The 18233-nt window shown below is 40.3% G+C and overlaps 1 protein-coding gene across 3 annotated transcripts in view; it reads left to right on the top strand.

Annotated features, from left to right (window-relative positions):
• Positions 1-18233, top strand: part of LOC138007940 (echinoderm microtubule-associated protein-like 2) — a 28702-nt gene that overhangs the window by 7195 nt on the left and 3274 nt on the right. Inside the window, exons 5-24 of one of the 3 annotated variants that reach the window (XM_068855073.1) lie at positions 529-626; positions 1479-1648; positions 2750-2818; positions 3883-4003; positions 5365-5514; positions 6774-6843; positions 7437-7538; positions 8286-8384; positions 8480-8614; positions 9040-9139; positions 9578-9624; positions 9832-9954; positions 10132-10284; positions 11080-11211; positions 12437-12507; positions 13389-13480; positions 14264-14361; positions 14843-14930; positions 15074-15169; positions 16773-16903. In XM_068855073.1, coding sequence (XP_068711174.1) covers positions 529-626; positions 1479-1648; positions 2750-2818; positions 3883-4003; positions 5365-5514; positions 6774-6843; positions 7437-7538; positions 8286-8384; positions 8480-8614; positions 9040-9139; positions 9578-9624; positions 9832-9954; positions 10132-10284; positions 11080-11211; positions 12437-12507; positions 13389-13480; positions 14264-14361; positions 14843-14930; positions 15074-15169; positions 16773-16903 — 2145 coding nt within the window. The remainder of the gene's footprint in view (positions 1-528; positions 627-1478; positions 1649-2749; positions 2819-3882; positions 4004-5364; positions 5515-6773; positions 6844-7436; positions 7539-8285; positions 8385-8479; positions 8615-9039; positions 9140-9577; positions 9625-9831; positions 9955-10131; positions 10285-11079; positions 11212-12436; positions 12508-13388; positions 13481-14263; positions 14362-14842; positions 14931-15073; positions 15170-16772; positions 16904-18233) is intronic. The other 2 variants (XM_068855074.1, XR_011124138.1) reach the window with 2 other exon arrangements.

Here is an 18233-nt window from a genome sequence, read left to right as displayed (position 1 = left end):
ACTGGTCTTAAAATAAGTAATATCCACATCTGTTTTTGGGGTCTGGGTTTTAATATTCCTGTTATTAGAGTGCTGTCACAACTCAGCAAGATGATTGATGTGAGCTGTAACAGTAGGGGCAGGGTTAATGTAGTGGTATAAAGAGCACTCACTTGATTTTCTGTAAAATGATTTGATTTGACTTAAATTGTCTTTGAAATTACACTAACCCATCAACCTTCTTCATAAACTGTGCATATCATGGCTGCAATAACAAATTTCTTCTACTTCATTTGCTTATTTGCCAGGGTCCAGGCTTCAGTCTATGTTGATGTTGTCATGGAAATTAGAAGAGCAATAATACTAATAATAATACTAATAATAATAATAATAATAATTATTATTATTATTATTATTATTATTATTATTATTATTATTATTATTACAGCTAATACTCTTTAATAAATTATAATGTGGGATGACTTTTTCATCTACCGGTATGTTTGATTGGAATGAACATTTTTTGAACCACTTGGTTTTCATTATTAGCTGAAGATGCTGTGTAAACGGCACAATCTTCCCATCAGTCGATCGTTGCTAGAGAAGCTGCTTATGAGGTTTGATGTTGATGGAGATGGCTGGGTGAAGTAAGTTTATCAAAGTGAAAACATTAATTTTGATAAAATTGCCATTGTTGTCATGAATCATATTATGTATCAGCTGTCATTTTGATCATTGTTAGAACTGTTTAGAAGATGTATTTTAAAGGCAACATACAGTGTATTGAAAAATTTTTGTGTAAAGATACACTGTATCTATTTAATAGAAAGTGCCTGGAGAGCTGCCTTACGAAAATCGCTTGCAGCTTTTGCTGATCATCTTGCTTTTTTCCAAAGCAAGTGGCTATGAATCAAAGTAAATTTAGTGTCCATTGCTGTTTGTCTTATGTTAGATATAATCAGTGAGGCTGTTGAGGTGCAAAAGTCAGACCAGATCAACTTGGAATGCTCACCTCAGATAGTCCCTTGAAAAAATTAAATTATAAGGCTCAACTATGATTTGTCAAGAAATAACCCTAGCCCTAATCTTTAGCTAACCTTGGTGAAATTGGTGCTAGTTGAATAGTTTTAGTTTTAATACAAAACTGTCAATATTTGCTTGATCCAAGGTGAGCAATCCGAGTTGATCTGGTCCGACTTTTGTACCTGCCAATAAGAAATGTCATATAATTATTTGAACTGGGGAATGGAAATGATATAACTGAAGGTGGCAAATTATTTGACTGATTCCCAGCTGGCTTATAACCTCAGTTGGTAGAGAATGTGCAGTGCAATTTTTCAGTCATGGGTTTTAATCCTGTTCAAACCTGCATTTTTTGCAGGTTTGATTGCAAGTGCTTAACTTGCTTTAATCCAAGTTAGTAAAGTACGACAATCTCTCTAACCCTCATTTCAAGCTATTTGTCTGTTTTTAATCTCGATCAACATTTCATGTTGCAGTTTGAGAGAGTTTTCAAAATTCCTTGAAAAAGCTGTGTCTGTGGCTGCATTGGGAAATTCTCTGAGCTCTTCAGATGGTAGGCTGACAAACAGAAATCACGGCGGGACTGCCGCTGTCAGTGAACAACACCAAAGCAAGACTGTTAGCACTGAAACACAAACCAGCTCAGGTGCAGTCTTCTTTGAAAGAGGTCCCATGATTTATGAATCAAATGGTCAATGAGTCAATGAGTCATGAGTCATGAGTCAATGAGACTCACAGTCAATATAGCAATAATTTATTCATTAAGCCCAAGCCCTCGTTTCAGTTATTAGGCCTAAGCACTCTCTGAAATTTTAGCTTTCATTTTATGGGTTAGGGTAACTGCACTAACTCATTGACTCATTGACTCATGACTCATTGATTCATTGACTCATAAATACTTGATACTCTCTTTGAAAGGATTTCTTTTAACCCTTTTGCCCTGTAAGAGGTTCCCTATTGATGAGGAAAACAGTCTGGTGTTAGATATATACTAAACTTAAAAATCTCTGTGGCCCCTCTCAGGAGGAAGAGGGTTAAAAGTGTCATGTTTTTGACAAGACATAGAATGATGTTGTTAGTTCTTTCATCCCTAAAGGGTTCCCCATTGACAAGTGAAATGTCTGACATCAGACAGAGTGAAACCTATAAGTACACCTCTTATTAGGTGACAGAGTGAGTAAACTTGCTTCTTGTCATTGACTGAGTTTAAACTTACTCCTAATTGCCTGTAAGTTTCTTGCAAACCAGTCACTTAAGATGTTGTCATAATTTGTCATAAATTAAAACACAAGTTTAGACCACATGGCAATCTAGCCTCTTTCAGGTGTACTGTTCTTAAACATGTTGAAAGATGGAGAGGGGCTTTAAGGACCCCCTTCCATCTTTCACTGGGTTTACTAACTGAACGCATGGAACAGGCTAATAGGAATCGAAAAATGGGGAGGTGTTGATCCACCCATTTCTCCATAATTTTTATTAACCTATTTCCAGGAGTTTTCCTCTGCCATTTCCAGCTGCCCCGTAGTTTCTTTTGTGTTTTGGAGATTAATTAACTCTTTGCTTGACTATATGCATTTCGTCACTCATAATTTGCACGCATATGTTACATGTCATTTAGTATTAAACTTTTAAAATGTGAATTGCATAAAATGAGAACTTCACAGTCAATAATAAAAATTAAACCATGCAAATGTATTTTAAATAAATTATATACATATATATTACAATTAATAATTCAAATATTTAGGTGACAAAGGAAGGCAATCCATTCATAAACAGAGTGAAAGCCAATTTAAAGCATACAAAAGTGATAAAGGTAGCATAGAATGCAATAAGAAATTTAAAACTTAATAATATATCTGTACCTTACTTTTATAGGCGAAAACAATTTTCTGACAATAACTGCAATATTACAGAATATTAAAATGTAAGCTACATGACTGTATGAACAGCACTGTAAATTGAAAGATACTGATAAAATTTTCGCTCTGGACTTGAGGGACCACACTGATTCTTTTTTGCAATTTTTTTTAAGTTATCGTTAAATCTCGCAAAACGTTAAAGAACGTCAATTGTTAGGTCAATAATTTGAAAAGGCGGGCCTTTGACGAAATTGTGTCCAGCGGATATTTAAGTGCGTGCAAGTGCAATGAATGAGTGAATTTTAGTTTTTTCATCGTTCGATCGTCCGTGTGAGTGTAGTCCTGAGAAGGACTGTTTGAGATGACATTGACTGACGTTTCGACAACCTGAGCGGAAGCCATCTTCAGAGTCAAACAAACATTCAGAGAAATTCTCGCTAAACGACAGACTGAACACACACACAAAACGGATGTCATGCTGCTCTGTGGCTTAAGCTGACTTATACCGCATTCACACCAAAGCTTAAACACGTTTAAATTAAAGCTGTTTAGTTAAACATGGTTTAAACTTGTTTTCTTGATACAAGTTACTACCTGACATAATGTAGACTCCAAATTCAACACAATCAAGACACACATTAGAACTTACATGAACCCTACGTTAAATGTAGTCTTTCAGCCTTCCGTTGCTCATTTTTTATTTTCTTAAACCTGGTTTAATTAAACGTGTTTAGTTGGTGTGAATCGGGAATTAATCACAGAGTAGAGTATGGTTAGATGGGTCTGGAGTATCCCATGCATGAATGACTCTCTCCCCTTTAGAAGATTAATACCTCTTATTTCGGCGGAGCGTGAAACGTTTCCATGGCACCTCTATTGTGGGCTTTTCTTACGCCCCATAGATGTCGATATCACTTCCTCCAAAGCTATGCAAAGCATCGCCATTCCCGTTGTAGACCCTTGTGATTCTAAAATTTCACCATTAAATTATGTTATACAACTCTTTTTTCCCACCCAGAACCCGATCCCATTAAGCTGTCTTTGCGACGTCGCAATATATACTTGTACCCACCTGATGAGTACCTGGACATGGAACTGCCATCTCACCCCCCTGATGAGAGACTAGAGTTGGAGTGGGTGTAAGTACGTAAGCGATGCCTTTAGCCTAGTCCACCTCGGTTGTAAGTCAGATGAAGGCCTTTCTTTCTACCGTTAATAGTTGTTTCAGACTGGTGAAATGAATGCGTGTGTGTAACTTATCGGCCCTTTTCAGTTTCAGTAGGTGACAATTCAGGTCCCTTGCTAATTTTTGACTTTCAAACGAGACGCCATAACGCAGGAATCTGCCCAAAAGTCAAAACACTGTATGTAACAATCAAACTACAATGATTGCAGTTATTCGACCAGTTCATCAATAGCGTTTCTGTAAAAGTGAGAAATCCAGCTTGCATATATCATTCGTCAGTGATTCGTCAGCTCGTCTAGCTCAAGAACCGCTGGTTAGTCAGTCGGTCGCAGTTCCATTACGGAATATCTGGGTTTTTCGGATTTGATGGTTTTTGCTAATAAATCACTTTTTAGATATAATTATGTGAAACACGCGCTCTGGTTTCCCTGAAGTTTTGCATTTAAGCTATGAAGATTACCGGGGAAGATTAGAACAGTTTTCATCTTCACAACCTACGTAGGCTCTATTTCTAGCCGTGTTGGGAGTGCGGCTATAACATCCTCCTCCTAACGAACGGCTGGATCACTGCTCCACGTCGTTTGTCCGTGGCGTACATGTAGCACCCGTCACAATTGTATTTTGTACTTGGCAGGCAGGCGACTTTCTGATTGATGGAATATACAATTGGCTGGACCATTGATCCAGCCGTGGTATGCGCGGAGGAAAGCGGGCGCACAAAAAGGCTGGTCAATCGAGCCTAAACCCTACGAGGCACCAGAATCTTTCATTAGGGACCCGTTTAGATCGGAAAACAAGGGCGACTACGAGTTTCTCGTAGTGAGCATGCGCATAAGGTTCGGAGGCCGACATTTTTCGAAGTGCGCGTGCTCAGAACGGAAAACTGTTATTCGTCCTAGTCCTCCGATCTAAAGGTCCCTGTTAACAAATTGAGTTTTACCACTGGCGGGAAATTTCCTGTGTACACCATCGCGTGCCATCATTCGTAAACTCACTTGCTCTTACGACTCCGACCGAGTTGTGAGAGCAGGAGTGGTCAAATGTTTGTTATTTACACAATACTTCCTGCTCTTGCAAACTTTGCCCATTTTCATCAAGAAGTGCTTCGCATCTGCGTACTTTAGAAAGCAGTATGTAAATATTTATTTCCATTTTCTTGCTTGGTAATGGAACAAGTAACTTTTAGCTGTACCAATTTTTGCGCAGCTGTAAAATCGAAATTTAGAGGACAGGGAAAAATATGTTTTCCATATATGTAGATAGTCACACAGATTGAATCAGACCTTATTGATGCATTTGTTTGTCTTTTCTTAGGTATGGCTACCGAGGAAGAGACTGTCGTAGTAATTTGCATGTCCTTCGTTCAGGGGAGATCATTTACTTCATCGCAGCGGTGGTTGTCATTTATGACGAGGAAAATCACCATCAACGACACTACACTCAGCACACTGATGACGTCAGAAGGTACATTCTGATAAGCTGCTATGACGCAACCCACTGCCAGAAAAGGGTCTTGGGGTAACGAAGGTCAATGAACGTCAAACTCAGTTACATGCACATTTAATATTTGGCAAAAAGTAAGATTAGATAAGCTAACTAAAGGTTAATCCCGATTTTTGGTCAAATTGCAGAATTCAACTTTAAACACTGTTAAAATAGGCCATTTCCGAGTTCCTCTTCAAAGCGAGTCTAAGTGCGAAGTTTTTGTTATGAAAATTAGTTTTCATTCATATGTAAAGTAGAACTAATTACCATCACAACAACTTCGCGCTTGGACTCGCTTTGAAGAGGAGGCAGACATAAACTCGGAAATGGCCTATTGGAATCGTCTCTTCATCTACGATGTCAAGAAATGACTTCTGACTTTTTCATGCATTACAATGTGTTTTTTTTAAAATTTGGTCATTGTATTCAGAGCAGCTATTATAAAATATCGTGGCCTCCATCAACTTGCCAGTATTAGAACTGATTTAAGTGTGTTACTAATAGCCTGATAGAGCGGTTTTCGAATGAGTGTCGTAAAACCAAAACCAAAGTAATTACTTTGGCCAATCAAAAAGGACGGAGACAATCCAGTAAACCAATCAAAACTCGAAGTAATTAGACGTAGCCGACACAAAGCGCGGGAAAATGTGCACGCGCGAGCCACAATTGGTTTTGGTTTCACTTCTGATTGGTTGAAAAAGTGGTGCGAGAACTTTGAACCAATCACTGACTGAAGTAATTATAAACCAAAGTAATTAACTAATTACTTTCGACACTCAATTGAAAACCGCTCTATTGACCCCTTTTGGTCAACTTTAATTAGAACTATTTTCCTTTTCTTAATTTTCGAGTGTTTTAACACATGACATAACCAAAGGTAACGCGTATAGCATTTTTTTTTGGGAGGCGCGGTGGCCTCATGGTCAGTGTGCTCGACTCCGGATCGAGTGGTCCGGGTTCGGGTCCTGGCCGGGGACATTATGTTGTGTTCTTGGGCAATACACTTTACTTTCACGGTGCCTCTCTCCACCCTGGTGTATAAATGGGTACCGGTGAATTTAATGCTGGGGGTAACCCTGCGATGGATTAGCATCCCATCCATGGGGGAGTAGAAATACTCCTAGTCGCTTCATGCTATAGAAACCGGAGATAAGTGCCGGCTTGGTGGACCTTCTAGGCTCGTAGCGGACCTTTTTACCTTATAGCATTTTTTTACGTGTTACTATTTTTTACTTTAGTCTGTGTGTGCATCCTGATGGAGTAAAAATAGCATCGGGTCAAGTCAAAGGACGTGGTAACGAGGGTAAGGTAAGCATCACTAACACTGGGATTCTTTTATTCACTGATGTCAGGGATCACGGTATAATAGGGAGCTTAAGCACGCGCGTTTTTGAGAGGCGGACGGCAACCGGAAGTGAGCTGTTTTCCCTTTTAACTTGTCTTCACACAACCACATTTACATTGCTAAGTACCTTCTCTCCCGGTTAGTTTAAGTACGTACGTTTTTGAGACATGAACGGCAACCGGAAGAGAACATTTCGCGTGACAGGACAGTGGTGTCTCCCAGATTTTTATACTAATTATCTGTAATGGCGAAAAGATGCCTACCAATGTAAATGTGCTTGTGTGAAGACAAGTTAAAAGAGAAAACAGCTTACTTCCGGTTGCTGTCCGCATCTCAAAAGCGTCGCGTGCTTAAGCTCCCTAATGAGATGCAAGAGAGAGTGCAAGGCATGCGCAGTGGTGAGAGCACTCGCCTCCCACCGACGTGGCCCGGGTTGGATTCCCAGCCACCACTGATCAGCTTAACAGAACACCTTTCAATAAATGACTGATCGTATCACGCACAAGTACAGTCTTATCACGAGTTCATCCAATTTCGTTTTTCCTTGTCATTTCAGTCTCATATCCGAATATGGGATTCCAACTCTTTGGACACCATTTCTGTGATTGGCTTGGATTACTTTGAAGATGCCATCTTTGCATTGGCGTTTTCGAACAAGGTAAATAAATGTGAATTTATCCCACTTCATTTCTTTGAATTTCTTTATTTCCCAAGAGGAAAAACCCCGTAGGAAGCCTTTTCTTTTTTTTTTTTTTTTTTTTGGAGGGGGGGGGGGGGGGGAGGGGGATGTTGTGGGAGGAAAGAAGTTCTGCTTTTTATTTCAGAAGTCTTTTCCACATACTCCTATTCCAGCCATGGAATTCACTCACGAAGGAATCGCGGACCGCCTTGTTAAATTGAAACTCGTGACCTTGCACAATATCGGAAAATTTGCATTTCGACATGATCTGTTGATTTACTAGCCGGACAGAATTTCACTTTAGCACTTAAGAGTCCTCGATACCTAGGGCCAGGTAATTAGGGTAAAACACAAGTATATGTAAATATAGGGAGGGATTACGTTTTTTTTGCTGAACGTTGGCCGTGTCGCACTTATATTTGAACAGACTTAACTGGTTATAGTGCAATGTGAATTGCTAAGTTTCTACCCCATATGAACCATGTGAGCGTTTGCCCTACTAATGGAAATGGGCCCACACAAGGACAGAGAAAATGTAAATATATCTTACAATTTGTGAAGCGCATTCCGCTTCTGGCCATCCCACATGCCAGCGGCCTTGGCTAGGTAAATGCTGATTCCTATTTGAGCTCGTTTTCAACTGTGATGACGAATATCCTTGTCGATAAGAGTACAGACAGCGCTGAACCACTTTCGATTTGTTAATTTTATTGTTTAACGTTTCAGAAAAGCCAGGGTTCATATCTTGCATCAGTGGAAGACAATGAATACCATACGGTGACTGTGTGGGACTGGGCACGAAATAAAAAACTAGCCTCAGCGAGGGTAGGGATACGGTCATTGTTGTTCTTGACCTCACAGTTTTCCATTTTGCAATTTTTGTGTACCCTTCGCTCAACGGTTGTTTATCTCGTTGCCAGGGTAACATGGATCAGGTACTGGCCGTCAGTTTCTCGCCGTTTGACAGTCACCAGTTTGTCACCTGTGGCAAACAGCACGTCACATTCTGGGAACTGGACGACAACAAATTAAAGCAGTCCAGGGGAAGACTCAACGTAAGTTTTAAAACAAAGTGTCGACTTTGGCAAGGCTCTTTCACGGAACTATAAACATTTGCGGACTAGCGAACTAGGTGGAAAACACATGTGACAAACTAATGAGATTAGAGACTGGTTCTGGACGCTCTCTTCTCGCGCAACGGTGTTGTCTTTAGCAATCCACTCGCGTGCACCCACCCCTATGCAGGCCGCCTTACACCTCACTAGAGATTCGGTATTCGTGCTTTTTGTTCGTTCGTGCTTGAAATTCACGAGCACTCGGTCTCACGGTTGACCAATCCGACAAGAATTAACACAAGCATAAGTAAAAGTGGAACGGATTTGATCCTTGGCGTTTTCGCTCGTGAAGCATGCATTTACATCTTTCCTACTGCTTACCCTTCTGTGCATGCGAAAACCAGTTTCTGTTTTCACTTTTTCAGAAAAATCACAGACCAAAGTACGTGTCGTGCATCGCCTTTTCAGTAAACGGTGACGTTCTTACGGGGGACACGGATGGCAGTATATGTGTGTGGCCTGAAGGTTTGTGCACTCGACCTTCGCTTGGAGTGCTTGTAGTAGTTTCTGTGTAAAGGAAAGCAAAGCACCTTTGACAGCTAAAACTCGCGAAAGACAGAAAAATTATGCGCGCGAGACAGTCGACTGAGACTCGTGTGGTTCCTGAAACTTTTCGTGGAGTTCCTCTTTAGTATTCAGGAACCATCTTTTATCTATTTTCTATATATTTCTTAACACAGCTAAGTGGGCATTCTCTCAAAAAATCGATACGTTTACATTATTTAGGCTTATTTGTGCCACAGTCCCAGATCGATAAACAATGGGGTTTGAAAGAGATTCTTACGGGACAGACCATCTTTCCTGTTCCAAGTATGGCGTTTTTTGTGAGGGGAATGGCAGCCTTTGTCTCAATCTTAATCCACTTTTATTCTTACCTTACATTTGGTTTTTATTTTTCGGCAGAGTCTAGCCAGATTTCCGAGGAACTTGGCATTAGGAACGCTCATTCTGTGAGTAGAGAAGTCGAAATTCTTTGTCGTTATAGTCTAAGGTGTATGTAAGTCCCTGACGTATAAATCTTTGTGTCTGGGATCTATTTTTTTCAAAACTTGCAATACATTCAAGTTCAAAGTCTGACTCAAATATATTCTTCATCTACTTGCTAATTTATTAGCGAATAAAGAAGGTAATGGAATTACATTCTCTCTTTCTCAAAGGACTCAGTCTACGCTCTTCTTGTCCTTTCAAATGATATCGTCCTATCTGGGGGAGGTGGTGAATCCGCTGTAAGAGCCTGGTACAGAAGGCCCAAATTAATACCAACCAATGTTGAGTTAAAGGTAATTATTTGCGGATATTTATGTGCAATACCGTTCATTTCGTTCTTTTCCTTTTTTTTTTTTTTTTTTTTGGGGGGGGGGGGGGGGGGGGGGAGGGGAGGTGGTTTACGCGAGTTTCCGATCAATATTTAAAAGGACAATGAGCCAGTCTTTGTTTCTCATTGTTTTATCCCGTAGCTTCCCAGAGACGTCAGTGGAGTCCGCTCTCTCGCCTTGGGGACTGGAAACCAACTTTATATTGGCACAGTGGACAATCACATTTGGGTTGCATCACTGAATACGGACATAACCTCTCCCCTTAAAGGAGCGGTGGCTAAGTCTGTTATACAGGTCAGCGTAGTTTTTTTTTAACAACCTACATACCAACAAACCTGGTATAGCATCCGAATTAGTAATCGGATGGTCCTGGGTTCGACTCCCCCAAAGGAGCAGTCTGGTTTTTTTATTTTTTAGTTTCCCCAACTCACAATGGAAAAAGAGGTCAATGGAAATTTTTCAAATTAACAAAGAGCTCATGGCCAACCCATATCTATCTTCTGGAGGAGGGCACCTTTTTAGAACTTAATTCTTGGTTTGCACCTTCGAGATCAGAATCAATGTTTTATAGTTAAAACAAAAGGAAATTGTTTTCACAAGGGTGGGATGTGATTCCCGAAGGATTCAGTTTGCGAAAAAATGGCGACTGTTACGTTAGGTGTAAACCTAGGGTACGATTCGCTCTACGTTTAGTAAGTAGTCTGGTGAAGTCCCTCAGAAGTCCTAAAAAGCCTGGTACATGTAGGTGAAGGATAATTGACTTTCAGTTAACCCTTCATCCATTTAAGTTGACTGTGATCACTTTTTGCAAAAGACCTCTTTCATAATGGGGGTTAAAAAAAAGTATTTTGTTTTGATGCTAATAAGCCTTGCATGTTAGCGTCGCTACGATGTTTTAAATTCAAAAGACCATTTGTTCCAAATTGAGAGCATTAGGTCTAATTGACATAAACACCAGCAAAAGACAACAATAAACTGGCCGCCATTTCTGAAAGATTCACACACAACCCTGGATATGATATGCTTTCTTGTTAAGCTGTCAGATGTTCACAAGAAACGAGTACCTTGTTGTTTTTTTGTTTGTTTTAGGGTCACTGTCAAGATTTGCGGGGTCTTGCAGCTCATCCCACCTCTCCGATGTTTGTGACGGGTGGAAGCGACAAAGCAGTTCGGCTGTGGAATGCTGATCACCACAGGGTTATATGGACCAACAATAAATTGGTGAGTGCTCAAAAGAGTAAGCGCAGGCGATTTCTCTCAGTGTACGTTCGATTGACCGCATTCCGGAATAGAAATACATGGAATAGAAGTTGAATCCTTCGTTTATCTGGAGATTCACATTAAAATTGTCAAACACCAAAAATGCTATTTTGAACATATCGATATATCTATTATCCTTGTGGCTTCAAAAGGCCAGACATGCTGTTTTAAATCATCACTCCACTTATTCTGATTCCGGGAAAGGGTCAATCGAATGCACCTTTAGTGTCTTTTTCGTATTCTGGAGCAGTGTTTTCTTTCATAAATTTGACTCCGACTTTATGACTGTACACTGACGAAGAGCGAAGTCACCCGCAATGCAGCTGTGGTGGCATCAAGCAAGTTAAAACGGAAAATGCCTTACCATACGCTGCCTTGTGTTTAAGTTTTTTGAAAATAGCCGGTGCACAGCGTACGAGTAGATCTCCATCTTTGACACAGTCAAGGAGTGTGGCATACACCTTATTCCAAAATGGCCGCCTTTTTAGTATTCTTTTGTTTCCTTGCAAATTGGCCCTATTGGCCTCGCTTTCAAACTTAAAATTGAAAAAGAAATTTAACCTGGAACGGGGCCAAAAAGGCCAATTTGCGCTTAAACAGAAAAATACTAAAATGGCGGCCTTTTCGGAATAAGGTGTATAACTTCCCTTTATAACCCAAAGAAGACAATCCCAAGGGATCATATTACCAAAGCGAAGTGACTTTGCATAGTATATAGTTTTGTACAGGCCAAGCAGGTGGAACTGAATACAGAGGACAATTACGGGCTGAAATGCTTCTGAGAACAAGACGATTGTTTACGGGGTTGGATTTTCTTATAGACCTCTACCATAAATGGCGACCAAATAAAATACTCTTCTAATAAGCCTTTCTAGCCTCGTTACGACGAGCAAATTTCAAAACAATATTTGTTTCAAAATGAGTGCAGTGGTCTAATTAGCATAAATACAAAAGAATGACGGTGTGGGATTAGTTGTTAAGTCCAGGAGGCATTGCGCTCACCCTATTGGGGGGGGGGGGGGGGGGCTGCCTGTACGCCTCAAACACACACAAAAAAATAAAAGAATGTCAAGTAGGTCGCCATTTATGAAAGTGGTCGATTAGAGTGCCTGTGAACTTGCGTGATAAATAACTACATTCACACCAAACACCAAGCATTTACATTTCCATTGACGTATTTTTGCAGGGCTCCGCGATTCAATCTTTCGCATTCCACCCCGACGGCGGTTTGGTAGCTGTTGGCTTCAAGAACCACGGGTGAATATCCCAATAGAGAGTTTGCAACCAATCTGTTGAGACCGCAGGTGGCAGTGGTGTGACCATTGCAAATGCTGGTGGACGAACAAAAGAAGCAAATTCTCGCCCATCAACGTGACGGCGATGATGAAACGTGAAAACGACTCATTGAAAAAAAGTGAATCTCTAAACAAAAACGTATAAAGGCCCGTGCAAACGCTCGCAACATTGTTGGCCAACAAGACGCAACATTGTTTGGGCCCAACATGTTGCGAGCGTTTGCACACATGTTGTGTGTTGTTGCGTGTTGTTGCGACTTGTTGGATGAAGTTTGACCAGTTTCAAACTTCATCCAACAAGTCGCAACAACACGCAACAACACACAACATGTGTGCAAACGCTCGCAACATGTTGGGCCCAACAATGTTGCGTCTTGTTGGCCAACAATGTTGCGAGCGTTTGCACGGGCCTTAACTTCGAACGTGCGAAATGTTTGAATGTTAACGTGAGCACAAAAAAAATTAATTCCCTCGTCAACCCCACTAAAAAATTCTTCATGAAGTTGTTTTTGTCCCTGATCATGAAGAGCACATCACTAACTTTCATTTATCTCACAATGGTACCGACGTCAAACAAACGTGACCTCGTCTTCAGCAGAGACTTCCTTCTCATTAACAGATCAATTCTTGGTTTGCATCCACGTGATGAGACGGCCATGCTGGTGTACAAAACAATAGAAAATGACCCCACAAGTTTTGCATAATAATAGAGTCAAATTCCCAAAAGACATTTTAATGCATTGTTCTGTACACCAACATGGTTACCGTGACGTCAGATGCGAACCATCAATTGGAAAACTATGACATTTTCGAATAAATGGTAAACAAATGCTTTTCCGTCAGGTGGGCGCTGTTGAACGCATTAACCGGGGATTCCATCCTAGTGCGCAGCTCTGAACCACCAGAAAAAATATCAGAAATTCAGTTTTCACCAGGTAAAGTGCTGAAGATTTTGTTCCGGAATGGTATTTGTAATTCCTGTTTGTTATTGTTTAATTTATGCGGTTTTAACTGTAACGTATGATATATGATACATTGACACACAGACAGACAGTTTTGTTGTTCAATTTTATGGTTGTGTTAAGAATAAAACAGAGAGATTAGCCTTGATTTTTCTATCGTTTGAGATCAGGGCTATTGGCTATTGGCTATTGTGTCAACCTAGAGGAGGCAATGTGGCCCAGTGGTTAGGGCGCTTGCCTTGCGGCAAAGTTTAAAAATTTTCTGTCCAGAGAATTCAGAGCTACCTTAAAAAAATCACAAAATTAAGGTGGCTCTGAATCCACAAGACAGAATTTTTTAAAACTTTGCAGAGAGTTTCATCGTACCCTTCTGATTACTTTTCAGAAATAAAAGTTGGGGATCACCGAGTTCGTTTTTGAGATATGAGCAACTAAAGACAAAATAAAGGGTGTTTTTAGAGGCCTTGCCCATTGCCACGGTGACATATTACGTCACAATAATGACTGTATCTTGTTTAGCAATAATTCGTGTTTGATTTGGTACCACAATATGCCAATACACGATACAACGTTATAGTGCCGATCCTTCTAATAAGAGCGTCACTTGGAAGCGTTGAAACTGGTTCAAGCGTCCTTAACCAGTGTTAGGGCTAACCTTGTTTCAAGCAACTCGGCCCTGATTGGTGTATTTTAAAGTTTGTGTCTTCTCTGATTGGTTAGCGTCAGCCAGAGCATTTATTCTTTATTTTTTTTCAGATGGAACTCGTGTTGCTCTGGGCTGTCACGATAATGATGTTTACATTTATGAACTTCTTAATAAAGGGAAGTCCGTCTCGCTGACAGCTCGCTGCAAGGTAAGAACGTTCCATTGGGCGCTTTTCCATAGAAATGTCGAAAGTAATTTTGTATATTACTTTGGTTTTCAACTCAACACGCTCTGAAATATCCCGCTACAATTTCAGCCAACCAGAAATTACAGTACTCCTTTCCCGCGGTTGTTACCGGCTGCATGTATTTCCTATGGGTCGTGGTTGGTTCGTGTGGTCGCTAGCATCTCTTTTGATCGGTGTAAGCTACTCCTTGGGTTTTTTACATACAAAACACCTTTTTGGGGCTTGCTTAGGACCTCTTAGACGAGAAAAGGGACTAAGAAATAAATTGTTTTAGTTCGTTTAAATCATGCCTTAATTTATGCAATGTCGTATTACATGAGCGCGTGTTTCACAAGAACGCAACTTTCCACCTTAGTTGCATGAAAAGCTCACTGTTGATAGTGCTCGGATTGAAGGACGATTTTCCTTTCTTTGTTGAAATAAATATTTTCTTCCTATGTAGGCTCACACAAGCTCTGTTACCCACTTGGACTGGTCCGAGGATGGTGAAAGACTTCAAAGCACTTCTACAGATTACGAGTTATTATTTTGTAAGAGAAATAACATTGATTTCACTTTTCTAACACATACCTACAAATACTCACTTATGGTCCAATATCTTTGTTGCTTCAAAGCAATGAAGTAGTTGCTAAAGGAAACACCATTTGTCCTTCGATGTGTTTTATTTCACTAGGGGACGCCATGCTAGGAGAACAGTTAACAGAGTCAGCGAGTTTGCGCAATACTGAGTGGGATACACACAATTGTGTGTTAGGCTACCCTGTCATCGGTAAGTTACGATGTCAACTACGAGGAGCAAAAAATCGAGACGTCGAAAGCTGGCTCCAAGATATCCCCGCGGCCATTCTTCGCGCGTTGCAAAGAATGGTGTTACATGCAGGTGACAACTTTCTCTGACGATTTTTCGAGGAACATCGTTGCACGAGAAATAATGCATCATATTAACTAAACTGATTTTCCAAATATTTGTCCAAATATTTTGTCAGCTTTTAAATCCAAATAGAAAACTCCGGCGCAACATTATGCCAGAAACTGAAACCAGAAACTTCAGCACCGTGTTCCTTGTTGAACGATTTTTTCGGACAACAAAACAAAATCGTCGTTGCAAGTTTATCCGGTGATACTCCGTTTCCGCGCTCGACGGAATCGATGAAGAAGGAGCGGTGAATGCTTAAAGGAGCTAGGTCACGCAATTTTAGGCAATTTTAGCACTGATCAAATGGTCATAGAATTAACTAAAATATCAAAATAACTGTTCAAAACTATAGAAGAACTCTAACAAAACACAGGGAAGCCAAGAAGGGACATGGATGGACAAAACTGGAGAGGATTGAAATGGATTGAATTTGGGTAAATTTGAAAAACGTCGGCCCACCTTTTTTCAAATGTATATCAGTCTATATCAAAATGTCATTTACACAGCTGGAAAATCATTCTCAGTTGTTATGTGGCCGTGATTTTGCAAATGAAAGACTCTTGCTCTGCCAATTGACGTTTAGAGCTCATAATTAACAAAATTAAACAAAATTACGTAAAATAGCGTGACCTAGCCCCTTTAATCCAAAACCCGGTTTTTTCGCGTGTTCTGCGCGTAGTCCACGCAACTGATACCTGTTTGACAATAGACAATTTCTTGAAACAAGTGGAAGGCAATTCAGTCAGTAAGGATACTGTAAATGCAGGATGGACCCATGTGTTTTCATTTTTTCACAACTTTCTCACTCTAATCAGTTTTTGGCAGTTGGAAAACATATTGTGATTTGTTGATAGCGAGCAGATCAAGACACGATATTTTGTATTAAGGGCGCTGCCTACTAATTAAAGATATTTTTGCCCCGGTGTGTGATTATGCAGGAATATGCAGGAAATGTAGATCTTAACAAGTGTTATTGAAATCCAAAAAGAAAATTGGGGGTAACCACACATTTTTCAAAGATAATTCATGAATAATATTTGTAAAAAGCTTTAAAATACAAAGCAATGCATGGCGTTCTTTCTCAAATTGAAGCTTAATTAATTATCTCTCAAAAATGCATGGTTACCCCCAATTTTCTTTTTGGTTACTAAGAGTACTTACTAAGATCTACTTTCTCCGGATAGTTTTAAACCGCGCAAAAATATCCCAGTGTTAGTAAGCATCACCGATTGGAAATCCGCGTATCTCGAGATGCGCAGAACGTACAGTATGCGCAATAACAATAGTAGGCACCGTCCCTTAAGGAAATGAAATTTTAGATTAATTTTAACCATCCCAAAAATTAAGACTGGATCACGTTTTAACTGACGTGGCTATAGTGAACTCGAAAACGGCCTTTTTTTTTTTAGATTTAGAGGGTTTGATCTTTCGTTTATCCATGTGTTTTCTCTTGTAGGAATCTGGCCCGAAGGTGCTGACGGTACAGATGTGAATTCTGTTGACCGCTCCCGTAAAAAGCAGTTACTAGCTACAGGGGATGACTTTGGTACTGTTAGCCTGTACAGATATCCCTGTAACAACGATAAGGTATTTTAATTGTTTATTTTGACATTAGTTGGGCTGTATTCAGTCGATATTAACCCTTTCACTCCCAAGAGTGCCACTTATAGATTTTACTCGTCAATGGGGAACCCCACGGGGGTGAAAGGGTTAACAACAGCTAGATTCACTCAAAAACTATGTCCCCATTAACCCTTTCACTCCCAAGAGTGCCACTTATAGATTTTACTCTGTCTAACGCCAGACGATTTTACTCGTCAATGGGGAACCCCACGGGGGTGAAAGGGTTAACAACAGCTAGATTCACTCAAAAACTATGTCCCCATTAACCCTTTCACTCCCAAGAGTGCCACTTATAGATTTTACTCTGTCTAACGCCAGACGATTTTACTCGTCAATGGGGAACTCCACGGGGGTGAAAGGGTTAAAGACCGTCATACCTGGCTTGTTCAAAATTTAACAACATTGAGTGCACTTTAGTAAGGTATACATGACGTACTTACCGAATCCGCGGGATTGTGACTTAACCACTGTGGAAAGCGCTGTCCACCGTGACCTCTTGAACAAACAAGGACAGATCTACGACCATGCTAACGATGCGTCGTAAAGATTTGCAAGTTGCCCTTTAAAGAATATTCCCATCAACATTTCATTTTTTTTCGGCAACTCCTACATCTATACACGAACTGGTTTTGAAAGAACTGTGTTGAGTCTCAAACAGAAATTGAACACTGAATTTGCCATCGTGCGCCGTTATGTACCAGTCAAAGTGAAGCTTCAACACCCCCCCCCCCCCCCCCGGGCATTTGAATTTTTGGAATTTTTTTCTGTTCAAATTCCCCCCTTCCCAGGCCAAAAAGCTGTTCAAATGCCTCATCATAGGTCCATTTCAGGTGATCATATGCCCACACCCCCGAAAAAATTACCAGATTTTCATAAACCGAATGCATTGGTTTAACGGAGTTTCATGGCCATACATTCATTCCATTATTTATATGCACCGGGTCGGTCAAAGCAATTTTGACCTCTATAAATCGTATCCGGCTACGTCGGTATTGCATTGAACTGTTTATATTGTAAATACAATTTAATATATTTACTTATTAAAAACTTAACTACGGATATCACATTTCCAGCATTTTCATTGGCTCGCCGGACACAGGTTATCAGCTCATATACCTGCACTACCAAAATATGGTCAATGAACACAGCAGCAAATACACAGTTTTGCGGCTCCGAGAAAAAATGGCCAAATAAATTCAACATAAAAGAGTTGTGATGTTGGGGCTTTTAATAAAACAATTATTCTACTCGGGCTTGCTGGATAGGAAATGATCATAACCAACTCGGCGCTACG

Source organism: Montipora foliosa, chromosome 6 (assembly GCF_036669935.1).
Source record: "Montipora foliosa isolate CH-2021 chromosome 6, ASM3666993v2, whole genome shotgun sequence".
Classification (NCBI taxonomy): Eukaryota; Metazoa; Cnidaria; class Anthozoa; order Scleractinia; family Acroporidae; genus Montipora; species Montipora foliosa.
The sequence above is the reverse complement of the archived record's forward strand: the minus strand, read 5'-3'. Positions and strand labels throughout refer to the sequence as shown.